Source organism: Meriones unguiculatus, chromosome 14, assembly GCF_030254825.1.
Source record: "Meriones unguiculatus strain TT.TT164.6M chromosome 14, Bangor_MerUng_6.1, whole genome shotgun sequence".
In the NCBI taxonomy this organism is placed as follows: domain Eukaryota; kingdom Metazoa; phylum Chordata; class Mammalia; order Rodentia; family Muridae; genus Meriones; species Meriones unguiculatus.
The window spans coordinates 9968561-9981257 of NC_083361.1; the positions used below are offsets into that span (position 1 = coordinate 9968561).

Genomic DNA, 12697 nt, shown 5'->3' on the forward strand with positions numbered 1-12697 from the left:
TCAACTGCAGACTTTGGGATCTGGAGAACCCTAATAATAGGGTTCACTATGCCAGGAGTCAGAGGGGAGCTCTTCTAGCACTGAAGTCTCACATATAGCTGACTGTGAGCCCACTCTATGCACAGGGACTCCAGCCAAGGACAGCCAGGTACTGGGCAAAGACTGATTCATAATACTTGCAGAAAGCTTGGTTTCTCGAGATGGGGATTTTATGTAGCCTGGTCTCTGATTATCCCAGGTCTCTGGGATCATAGGCAGGAACCAACATGCACAGTTTACAGGCTTCTGAAGGGCTCGGAACTCTAGTCAATATATAAGGCTAGCAGCTTTCTCCCCCACTCACAGGCACCATCTGCAGGGGCTGAACATCCTAGAAGGATCAGGCTGAGCCAGATAGTCTGTCTCCTTTAACACACCCATTTAGACAGCCAACACCAATAAGCAAGGTATACATGCCTATAATCCCAGCATGGGGGGAGGCTGAGGACAGAGGATCTCAAGTTTGTATCAGTCCTACGTATCAAGTCATTGTCTCAAAAGAAAACACAGAAGGCAGGCAGGCTGGGACCCGAGAATGGACCTCTGCTCTTGGGGAACCAGCCATGTAGTGGCATCAGTGTCTCACTGGGTGGGAGGAATTTCCAGGAATGCCCAGTGTGGCAGTATCAGTGATGGTTGTTCCCGGCCATGGGGACCCAGCAAGCCATGGTGGGTTTAATTTTGAGTGTTTGAGGCCAAAGCAACCAACTCTTAGCAACCAAAACAGTTGGTACTTTATTTTTGTTTATTGGTCAGTCAGTCCAGGTAGGGTTTTTGTCCCTGAACCTAGAGTGCTAAGAGAAAACACCACATCTATAGACTGCAGATAGAGATGGGGATAGGAGAACTAGGCAACAGATACTTGGAGGGTGGTGACAGGGTAGGGGCCTTGATGGGTTGTGATGTGCTGGGGGAGCTCAGGCCACAGCTCACATGGGCCTGGAGGACACATGCAGTACATCCGGGACCTGCTTGGTAGGTCTCAGTGTCCAAGTGGTGGTATCTGGATAGTGGTGCTCTGCCATAGCCAGTTAAGGGGTGGAGATGTGTTGGTATAATGTTTATATGGAATGTATACAATTTACTGTTGTTCATCCACAAGCTGATTTCTCTACCCCACTATCTGGTTTCAATCCGGACATTGCATTAAAAAGCATCACCTGCGTAAAGTTTGTGTAAACACGCTACCATTTGCTCTCTGTATTGCCAATAAAAACAACCAACCAATGCTGAGCAATGGAGAGAATAGGGTGGGACATCCTGGTCTGGAGGGCAGGAGAGAGAAGGGAGTAGGAGGAGAGATCCAAGAAGAGAGGACCTGGAAATACCAGGAGAGATGAACCGGGCCTAAGATATGACTCAAAAGCAAGTATAATGTGGGAAATCTGAATGGGAGGAAGCTATGCAGGCTTGGGGGTTTAGGATGGAGTAATTATTGCCCAGCATTGTGCTCTAGGTTAATTAAATAAAGCCCAGTCTCTGTGTGGTGATTTGGGTATGTAGCTGGTTTAGGAGTAACCACTGTTTAACTAAAAGATAAATCAATATTAAATATTAATAATCATCAACGGAGATGGAAATGGGGTCTGAAGCCCAAGCTTCAAAGTGGAGTGGACCCCCGTTCTGGTCTGGTCTTCCCTTTGCTCTGTTCATCCCTAGTCTCTTAATGCTTGGGACACCTGGCCTGGTCTAATCCCAAGGGCTGCAGCTGTCGCCTGGTCAGCAAGAACAGCAAGTTCTGGGCCATGTGAGATGGAGAGGCAATTATCTGAACAGAATCACAGGAGGGTCTAGGAGGTTTCTGTTTAGCAGAAAGGCACGAGTAATGGCTCTGGAACAGCCACCTGTCACACGCCTACTACCATGGGCAGGGGACCCACCAAAACCAGGCAGCTCAAGACACTGGGCTTGATGCAGACACTCTGCAGGTGAAGGTCAGCTGTGGAACGCTGACCAGGAGACGCCAGAAGCATAGAACTCCATTTGGTTGGGCCAGTCGCCATCTCCATTGCCCTCTCTGTCCTCATCGGAGTCCTCATCGTCGCCACTGGATGCACCGCAGACAGCGCCGCCTAGGTGGGTCAGCTGCCCTGGAGAGCCCCGGCAACTCTCCTGGGCCTCCTCGCTCCGCTTCTGGGCGGCCAGCTCTCGGTAGCAGAGGCTGCAGACACGGAGGGGCTTGGGAGAGATGCGTGGCAGCAGGAAGCGCTCCCTGGAGCACTCAGCACAGACCACAAACCCGCATTTGCGGCAGTGGTGACGCCGGGTGAGCGCCGAGAAGCGTGTCTGCGTGCAGCGCATGCAGATGTCCGTGGCCTTGTCCGGGATCCAGGGTGCCGCGTGCTCCGTGGTGGGCTGGCGGCCCGTGGCCAGCAGCTGCCTCCGCACACACTCTTCGATATGGCTGATCCACTCCTGGCGCTCGGTGGTGGAGGCTGCAGACACCACAAAGGACTTCTTGGCTGTCTTGATCATCCAGCGGTTCTTGGCCTGCAGGGTCTCCGGCAGTGGCTCCAGCGTTACCTCCTCCAGGGGAATAATATGCTGGCTGCGGTACTTGCGCTTGCTAAGCACGATGCTGCCATACACCAGGATGTCGTTGAAGAGGAAGAAGATACGTGGCTTGGCCTTCTTGCGGCACTCCTTGGTCAGCACCCCTTCGCCCAGGAGCACACGGCCGGGTAGGGCCAGCGGCTGCCCTGATGCCCCAAAACAGCTCTCCACCGCTGCGATCCGCTGGCTGTTGATCTCCGTGTTTGCCAAGTGGTCCACCATCTTCTCAGTAGCTAGGCTGTAGGAGGCGGACAGGGAGGTCATCAGCTTGCCCAGGAAGTCAGAGCTATACTGCTCACCGCACCGGGACCCCCCACTTCCAAACCCCCACCCCAGCTCCCTCACCCACCAAACCAGACAAACCTATTATCCCACTGTGCTTTAGCAAGCCCACCCAGCCTCCCAGGCACAGAAACTGAGTGCTTCAGAGGCCGGCCTGACACAGGAGTGGAAGAAATTATTGGGGGTGGGTGAAGGGACTCTCTGGCAGGGGTCTGTGGAAGGCAGATGGCAGTGGGAAGACAGCCATGAGGCGTTAACTGCAAGAAGAGGTGCCGTGGCCCTAAGAGCCGTGGACGAAGAACGCACCTCAGGTATGCCCCAGGAGCAAGGAAGCTGGAATAGTGTGAGCCTCCAACTCCCATCAGCTGTTCTGGAACAAGTCTGTGACAGGAAGGACGGCGGTATACACATACTGAACAGTGTGTGTTGGGCAATACGAGCGTCTGGGCCCCAGACTGATCACAGACTCTGCAGCCCCTCCTTTGCCTAAGGTACCCATCTGTTCTTGGTGGCGGAAGCTCACCATTGCCATCTGAGTGCTACCTGCAAGCCTTCATTTCATTACATTTCACACAGGTTAGAGAACCCTCTGCTCCTTCTTACAGGAGCAAAACAGACTCTAGTCTAGTTGGAGGGAGCACCGCTCGCACCACTTGCCTCTGTTGGGTTCTCTGCTGATGTACAAGGTAGTAAACACCAGCGCAGCACACCCTAGCTACCTCATGCTGTCCATACTCAAAACTAAAGAGTTCACACATGTGGCCCCTTCCTGGTTCAAGCCCCAGGGCCTGGCATCTCCACTAAACTCTAGGTATGGACAGCCACTGGCCCACCTAGTCATCTAATGAACGTCTTATACTCAACACCAAACCCAATGTTTCCCCTTCCCTCTCCTTTTAGCTCCCCGCCCCCATCATCAGAAACACTATTCATCCAGTTGCTCAAACTCCAAATCTAGTCTTCACCCTTGAACTTCCTTTTTCTTCTTTTCTTTTCTTTTCTTTTCTTTTCTTTTCTTTTCTTTTCTTTTCTTTTCTTTTCTTTTCTTTTCTTTCTTTCCTTCTTTGTTTTTTTTTCAAGACAGGGTTTCTCTGTGTAGCCTTGGCTGTCCTGGACTCAATTTGTAGACCAGGCTGGCCTTGAACTCACAGAGAGCCACCTGCCTCTGCCTTCTTAAGTGCTGGAATTACAGGTGTGTGCCATCACACCCTGATGTACTCCTCTTCCTTGCGCAACAAATTTCTTAGCATGCCATCTTGCCTCACCTGGAACAGGGCATCCTGTGTTGGCCCTGGTCTATCACCAGCTTAGCTCTCAGTTGTCTTTCAGACAGACTGTCTATTAACCTCATCTCAGGCAGCTTCTTCCAGTGATGGCAAACTGGTCAAAGGTCAAGTGTGGCTTAGAGCCCATTTTTATAAATAAAATTTATTGTAACATGGCCGTGCATATTCATACATATGGTATGACCAAACTAAGTGGCGACAGAAATTCATATGGCCATAAAACCCGAGATACTGACAATCTGGACTGTTGTAGAAAAATTCACTGAGCCCTTCTGTAAGAGGACACCCTGTTTTTGTCTCCCCTTTATGACACTTATCAAGACCTAGTCATGGGGCTGGGGAGATTGCTCATCTGGTAAAGAGGTTGCCAACCGGCATAAGCACCAGAGCAGATCTTGAGACTCCATGTGAAAAGACAGGTGTGGTGGTCTGTATCTGTATTTTACTACCGGGGAGGTAGAGATTAGAGGAGCCTGGAGGCCAGTTAATCTAGCTGAACCTGTGAGTGCCAGGTTCAATGAGGGACCATTTCAAAAAAAAAAAAAAAAAAAAGAAAGAAAGAAAGAAAAGAAAGAAAGAAAGAAAGAAAGAAAGACAAAAGAAAAAAGTAGAGGGACCTATACTGCTTTTCCAGAGGACCTAGGTCCAGTTCCCAGATCCCAACCTTCTTAACTCCAGCTTCAGAAAATCCACGTGTGCTGGCTAGGCTTATGTCAACTTGATATAAGAGGGAACCTCAATTTCCAAAATTCCTCTATAAGATCCAGCTGTAAGGCATTTTCTTGACTAGTGATTGATGGGGAGGGCCCAGCCCATTTGTGAGTTGTGCCACCCCTGGGCTGGTGGTCCTGGATCCCCTAAGAAAGCAGACTGAGCAAGCCAGGGGAAGCAAGCCAGTAAGCAGCACCCTTCCGTGGCCTCTGCATCAGCTCCTGCCTCCAGGATCCTGCCCTGTTTGAGTTCTTATCCTGACTTCCTTCAGTGATGAACAACAAAGTCGAAGTGCGAGCCGAATAAACCCTTTCCTTGCCAACTTGCTTTTTGGTCATGCTGTTTCATTGCAGCAACAAAAACCCTAAGACACCACCCATACGTGTGTACCAATAATTAAAAAGTAAAGTAAATCTTTAAAAAAAGACAAAGTGGGCAGCAAATGAGGAAGACACCAGATATCAGTCTTTGGCCTTAATATATGCACACACACACACACACACACACACACACACACACACACACGCACATGCACCCCAAAACAACAGCAAAAAAGCTGGTATTTTCCTGTCCAGTCACTGCATGGGTGTCTTGTGTTGCTCCACTCCGTCCTTCACTCCAGCAGAACAGAAGTCTTTATCAACAACTCTTAAAACTGCACCATGCGCACAGTAGGTGCCATGGGCATGAACCTCTCTTTGAGACTCAGCTCTTAATTGTCGGGAGGAAGCAGGAGTGACCTGCCCTCTTACCACGGGCAAGCACTTGCTGAGACACACACAGCTCGTTCCTGGTCTGTACGTGTGTCACACACCCACACACTCACACACACATTCACGCACGCACAGGTTTCTAGGTCACCATATTGTGGTTCTGTCTATGAGGCCGCCTGTGGGAATCTGGGGGTGGGGGATGGGAAGGGTGGGGACAAAAGGTCAGCCAGGAGGAGATACCGAACCTCTTCAGTCCTGTTTCACTTGCCCCTTCAAGGCCTAAGAGGTGCTACCCACACCACCTGATGTAATAACTGTTTTTAGTTTGCTGATCTTGGCTTCAAACTTTGCAACCCCAAGCCATGCTTCCACCTGAGTACCAGTTCTTGGCTGAGGGACAATCTGACAAACTCAATTGTGTTCCTTAATGTGCTAGCATGATACCTCCATGGACACCAGGCATTGTACTGGAGGCCAGTGTGGATAACATCTCACTGTGAGGAGGCCAGAATGCCCCAGGCGCAGGAGACCCACAGGTGCAGTGGCTTATGGGTAGCAGAGACAACTGGAACACTCAAGAGCAGAGCAAATAATAATAATAATAACAATAACAATAACCAGGGTTTTAGGTTGGAGCAATGGCTCAGCGGTTAAGAGCACTTGCTGTTCTTCTGGTGGACCGGAATTTAGATTTCAGTATCCACACTGGGTGGCTCACAACTGCCTGTAACTCCAGCTCCAGGGGATCTGACACACTCTTCTGGCCTCCAAGGTCTTCACACACACGCGGATGGATAAATGGACCAACGGGAGTAATGAACACTTGATGGACTGATGTGGGCGGCCCTAGGATGGTGCAAACCCGGAATGTCACTCATGCAGAAACCACACATTTCAGAGCACTAAAGGAGCCCACCTACAAGGAAAAACAGGAGGTCTCAGACGCACTGGAAAGCCTCTGTCAAAGAAATCACAGCAAGTGCCAGAGTGGGAAAAGTGGAAAATGTGGGCTCGGCTGCTGGGAATGTGAAAATGCTACAGCTACGGGCTGGAGAGGTGGCTCTGTGGTTCTTGATGTTCTTGCAGGAACCTGGGTTCGATTTTCAGCGCCCACATCAGGTGGCCCACAGCCATCAGTACCACCAATTCCAAGGGATCTGTCTGTATGCATGTGGTGTAGTATGTAGAAACGCTCATAAAATTAACAAATATACCCTGACAAAAATAATGACATGGTTGCTATGGAAAACAACCTGAAGACTCCTCAAAAAAAAAAAAAAAAATAAAGCTATATCGGACACATTTTCCTTTCCCACTCTGGGTCTACCTCCACAGGGGTTAGAAGGAATGTCTATACGACTGTGTGTGCTTACTAAAGCCAAGAGGCAGAAGCAACCCAAACGCCCAGCTCTGAGGAACACATGGTAGCCAAGGAGGAAATGGGATCTACAAGCGGGAACTAAAAATCCAGACCCGATCCAATCCATGGCCAGTCTTCTGAAATGCAGCCTTAGTGAAATACAATCGCATTCAGGCTGACACACCTAAACTATTTTTACCCTCTAGCCCCGTCCCCATGTAAAATGCACAAGGCACCTTGCACCTGCATATATATGGCTGACAACCATACAGGCTCTGTCCTGATGCTATCTCCTGTTGCCCACTGCGGTACAGCCCTTCAGAGAGGTCTGGGGCCCTGAACTCAGGAAGAAGGAGAGAGGCGCTTGGAGAAGAGGTCGGATTATAGGGGCACGCAGGATCGCCTTTCAGACCCACAGGCCAGTGTGAGCATTCCAGAGTTAGTACAAGGGTAGTAAGGGGGTGGCGCCACCCGATGCGGTCACTGCGACGTTCCTTAATCCTCCAGGAGAACAGGATAAGGGAAATGAACCCTTAGGCACCACTTTCTCAGCACCTACTTTGCTAGACGCAATGTTAAACACAGAGCGTGGTTGACCTAACTCAGTTCCCACAAACGCTCAAAAGCCCCTTCACAGCCACGGCCTAGAACCTCAGCTAGCGGCTCAGCTTTCAAACAAACTCTAAACCAAAACGTCGGCCCAGGGCGCCTGCCTGTAATCCAACACCTGGGAAGATGAGGCGGGAGGGGCTGAGTTCTCGGTCAATCTGGGCTACACAGTGAGACTTTACCTCAAAAAACAAAGCCTAGTAGGGAGGGCAACATGGCTCAGACGGGTAAGGGTGTTTGTGGCCAAGACTGTGAGTTCCATCCCGGAAACTCACATGATGAAAAGGAGAGAATGACTCCTGATAGGCATGCCCTCTTCCATATTAAACAACCCCACCTCCCCACCCCCACCCCCAACACACACATACACACTCAGAACCAGAAAAGTCCGGTCTGTAGTCTTTTCTACTCCTTCCTGACTTTCTTTTCCCACCGCACAACACACAGGGAGGCCTGTCCCACCCCGCAGGCCACAATGCCAAACCCCTCCTTCCTTGGCCAGAGGATGCTGGCCAGGTCCCAGTGCTCAGGCAACTGGCCGAGCCACTCAAGGCAGCTCTGAGGGCTGACGTGGGCAGGACGCGCAGCAAATGAGACACTTCAGCTTACACAAACCACAGGGGGTCTTGACCCCGGCACCGATCGCCCCTCCTCCGCGGCCTCTAGCCCTGTGGAATCTGATATTAGCCGTGGACAAATACCAACGCAGGCACCCTCTGGGCGAGTGCACAGGCTGCGGAGTGACTCAGGGCTGTCGTTTCTCCCTCCTGCTGAGGGCTGGCGACACCTCTCTTCAGGTGTTTCCCTAGGAGTCCAGGCCCTGTCCCAACCCCAGTGCAAACGCAAACTCTTCAGGATCCCACATCAGAGGCCAGCAGAGCCGTCCCTCCCAACTCAAGGCCAAGTAATGACTCCCTGAACGTCGTAGGGACAAGGTGCGGGCACACACCCTGCGGGAGGCCCTTCCCCCCGACTCCTCTTCCCCCCCCCCCCCCCCCCGGGCTCACAGCTCGCGCCCAGCCCTTGCACTCAGTGCTCCAGAGTCTCTGCTGTCAACAGCTTGCAAAGGAGCCCGCGCCAGCAGCCAGCACCCTCTGCTCCAGTGGAGCCCCAGATGCAGATTCCTCCGGCCACCTCGTCCTGGCCGGGTAGAGGGCGGGAGGGGAGAGCCGTAGCCCGCTTACCTCCCGGGGGGACCCGCGCGACCGAACAGTGGGTCCGCTCAATGTCACCGCTCGCACCCGCCAATCCCCGGGCCGCCCACGCCTCCGGGTTCCAACTCCCTGGTCACGCCCCTTCGAGGGCCGCTGGGCCAGTCGGAGCCATGTCACGCCGGCGGAGGCGGAGCCGGCCCGAGTTCTTCAGAAATGTGCGCGGGCGTAGTTGAACCGCTGGATGGTAAACGGGTCCGCGCGTGTTCTGCGTGGGGTCACGGGGCCGATCCCCGGTTGGAGTCCTGTTCCCAGCTTTCCTGGCCGCTGCGCGGAAGGCTGAGTCAGCGTGGGTCCGGGGAACAGCCCATGACGGAGGCAAGGTCCCTCAAGATGCCCCTGCTATCATGATGGCTATCTCTTCTCGGCAAGAGCGACACGGATCTTATTAAAGACCAACAGAACTTCATAACTTTTTCCTAGGTGGAAAAATGTCAAAAACGCACGGGAGGAAATAGTTGACTTGAGTAGACCCCATGTACTCAAGCAGCAGTTCTGTACCTCATCCATTTTCCAATCTCTCTCTCTCTCTCTCTCTCTCTCTCTCTCTCTCTCTCTCTCTCTCTGTCTCTGTCTCCCCACCCCCACCCCTTTCTTTTTGTTGTTATCCCTGACTGGCCAGAAACTCTCTAAGTAGACCAGGCTGTCCTTGAACTCATAGAGGCCTTGCCTCTCCTCTCTCTCTCTCTCTCTCTCTCTCTCTCATTCTCTCTCTCTCGTGCTAGGCTAATGTCTATAGTGTTAGTTTGTGTTGCCAGCCTGGTTACATTAACAGGGCCTACCTCTGGTTAACCTGGTGCCTGCTGGGCCAAGATCAAGGCAAAGAGGGTACAAGAGGGTTTGGAAAGGGCTGATGTGGGCCCTCTGGTGTTGGTGTTAGGGGCACACTCTTACCTCAGCTGGGTCTCTAGCTAGCCTTCTATCCCTTAATCCCTGCCATCACCCACACCCTAACATCAGCATCTATTGAACATTTCTTTTAGGCTTGAGATTTGTTTAAACATTTACAAAATGCACCGCTGTGAACATTTCAGATGTGCAGAAGTCACATAAAAATAGAGACTTTCAATCCACCCCACCTTGTCTCATCAGTAGTGGGATTTGAACTCTGGGTCTCACAATGCTGCCTCAACGAGATATATCCCCAGCCCTGATTTTAGCTGTAACCAGAAGATTTGGGGGCTTGGGTGGCACATGTCTGTGCTGTCAGCACTCAGGAGGCTGAGGCAGGAGGATTGAGTTTGAGGACAGCCTGGACGACACAATGAGACCTTGTCCAAATCAGTCAATCAAGGATTTGGAAACATTGGTCTATTTCTCTACAGCAGACTGTCCCTTTTAGATGGGGTTCATATTCTTTCATCCACCACAGACCCCACCCCTCTCTAAGGTTTTACTCTAGGGTTTTTGGTTGGTGTAGCCAAACTTTCCACTGTCTGGAGGAGAAAGAAGGGGGCTGAAGCCACACAGGCTAGGTTATTATGATTACTGGAGTTTTAGAACAAAGCCTAGCTCTGAGTTTCCACAGCATAGTGAAACCAGTGAAAGAGATGAGTGATGGTCAAAGGCAGAGAAAGGAGATGAGAAGGACAGAGTAGGCCTCAAACCCCACCAGTGGTTAACTGACATGCCATTTAACATATCAAAGCAGATGATGGTTCTCCCAGTATTTCTCAAGGCCTGTTACAGAGTCCTGTTGGCTTACATCCCACCCCCTACCTGAAAGTCTCCAGCCAGGGACTGGCCTGGGCTTCCCTGCTGCCTCTTGGCCTGCTGCTCTTGGTTCTAGCTCTCCTGCCCTTTTGGCTTCTGGCTCTTCCTTCTCACTTCAGCCATTTTCACTCTGGACTCTTTCAGATGACTCTCTGTTTATGATCTCCCTCAAATCTACCATAGCTACATATCAACAATTAACCTTCTCCTTCACCATACCTAGAAGCATCATGTCCTCGTTTTAATTTCCAGATAAAGGCTTTCAGTGACCTTCCGAGTTTATCTTCGAAGTACTAAAACAAGCTTTAGGTTTAAATAGATGAAGAAATGGGGCAAGGGTGAGAGGACCTCATGATTTTAAAGCAGGCCTGTCAGAGACTATTGTCTGAAGAAAGCTAGGATCAGGGTGTTGTGTCGATAGGAAGAGAGGCTTTGCTACTCCAGGAATCTGTAAACCTGGGACAATGCTTACAGACCTCCTGGTGTCTTTTAAGAGGTTGGAACAGGACATTGTAAAAGCTGAAGGTGAGATGCTTCCTGTGTGAATGCCATGAAAGAGGTTAGATCCCTCTTGTTTTCAGACACGAGGGCCTTTGGTGGGTAACATGCCCTACCTGTGTGATAAGCAGGTGGACTGACCTCAGATAAAGAAATGCAGGCGGTGCCAGGTGGTGGTGGAACACGTCTTTAATCTCAGGACTCAGGAGGTAAAGGCAGGCGGATCTCTGTGAGTTCAAGGCCAGCCTGGTCTACAGAGTGAGTTCCAGGATGGCCAGGGCTACACGTAGAAACCCTGTCTCTAAAAAAACCAAAAATAAACTAATAAAATAAAAACAAAATGAAAGAAAAACCAAAGAGATGCAGGCAGACTTGCTGGGCACTCATCCTTCTTTTACTCCCCCTCTGGGCACAAGTAAGGGGTCTGTGCTTTTCAGCAGAGGCAGTATTGCAGACCCAACAAGAAGCTCAGGTAGGGTACTGAAAACACCATTCCAAGTGTACTCACTGCTTACGTGGAGGGGTCTTTAAGGCCGTGTTTCATGGCTGCCTCAATCCCCTGGTCTCACTTCCTTACCTCCTTGGTAAGGAGGAACTTCTCAGGGAGAAATGGAAGTGGCCAGGATGAGGATGGTCCCCTGAGAGGGCAGAGCAGTTTTGACTATTTGTGACGGCATCTTGGTATCCAACACAGTACCTGGCAGAGGGTGGCTGCCCTGAGGAGTCCTGAGGAAGGACTATCTGTTGATCCCGGAGTCAGGAAACTTTCCCAGCTTTGTTCCACTGGTGACTGAGGGCCCACCCAGAACTCAGTCTCCACTGTCTCCTAGCCCCAGCATCCCTGCAGCTGCGTGAATGGGTGGGAAACCCCCTGGAGCAGCCGGCAGAAGCAGATCCTGCAGCTACCCACCCCTTCCCAGCGGGGCTGGCTGTGGGTGGGGAGTCCGAGTGCAGGGCTCCCTCCCACCTCCAAGAAAGAGAACAAACTTGTGACTCAGGAAAAGGCAGAAGTTGAGTCAGCCAAGCCACAGCTATGGAAAAAATGAAGTTTCCTGGAGGCCTTTTCTGCTTCCTTGGCTAAAAAAGTCCTTTCTGGGAAAAACTGGTTTCCAGACTACAGGTGAAAGACCAAAAGATAGCAGCGATCGTTAACACTATGTAGAGTAGGCGTGGTATAGCAAGAGCTACCTCGCTGCATTCTTTCCCGCCTTCCAGTTCCGGGGGGGTACGTGACTTGGCTCACAATCTGCCTTCCCGCCTTCCCTGTTCTGGGTACGTGACTTAACTACGGCTTTGTTCAAACCACCCAATCAGAACCCTGTAACTGCTTCTCGCTTCTGTAACCGCGCCTCCTGCTCCCGAGCCCTATAAAAACCCGTCACCCTAACCGAGAGGCGCGCAAGTCCTCCGATAGGCTTGGTCGCCCCGGGTACCCGTGTATCAAAATAAACCTCTTGTGGCTTGCATCCGAAGGCTGGTCTCGCTGTTCCTTGGGAAGCGGGGTCTCCCCGTCTAGATAGGCTCCTGGCAGTCTTTCATTTGGAGGTTCCACCGAGATCTGAGACCCCCGCCCAGGGACCACCGACCCAGCATCGGGAGGTAAGATCTGCCGGCTTTTTGTTCTGTGAGTCTTGTGTATCGTTGTGTTAAACGGTCTGTCTTTGTGTGAGTTCGTTTCCAGGGGGTTCGAGTCCCCCTGTGGTCTGGACTTGGCCAGGTCAT

General features: G+C 51.4%; 1 protein-coding gene across 4 annotated transcripts; it reads right to left on the reverse strand.

Annotated features, from left to right (window-relative positions):
- Positions 1-766: 766 nt before the first annotated feature.
- Plekhf1 (pleckstrin homology and FYVE domain containing 1) lies at positions 767-8873 on the reverse strand. Of its 4 annotated transcripts, none has more exons than XM_021632007.2 (2): positions 8738-8873; positions 767-2830 (listed from the first exon to the last, which is right to left on the reverse strand). In XM_021632007.2, the coding sequence occupies exon 2, from the start codon at positions 2812-2814 to the stop codon at positions 1975-1977; it is 840 nt and encodes a 279-aa protein (XP_021487682.1). In that variant the 5' UTR covers positions 2815-2830; positions 8738-8873; the 3' UTR covers positions 767-1974. The 4 variants fall into 4 exon arrangements, with proteins under 4 accessions (XP_021487682.1, XP_060222720.1, XP_060222721.1 ...); XM_060366737.1 differs by lacking the exon at positions 8738-8873 and adding an exon at positions 8561-8663; XM_060366738.1 differs by lacking the exon at positions 8738-8873 and adding an exon at positions 8163-8183.
- Positions 8874-12697: the final 3824 nt, after the last annotated feature.

What these genes read in the sequence shown, in the direction of transcription:
- Plekhf1 (XM_021632007.2), bottom strand. Translation starts at nt 2,814, where the DNA reads ATGGTGGACCACTTGGCAAACACGGAGATCAACAGCCAGCGGATCGCA.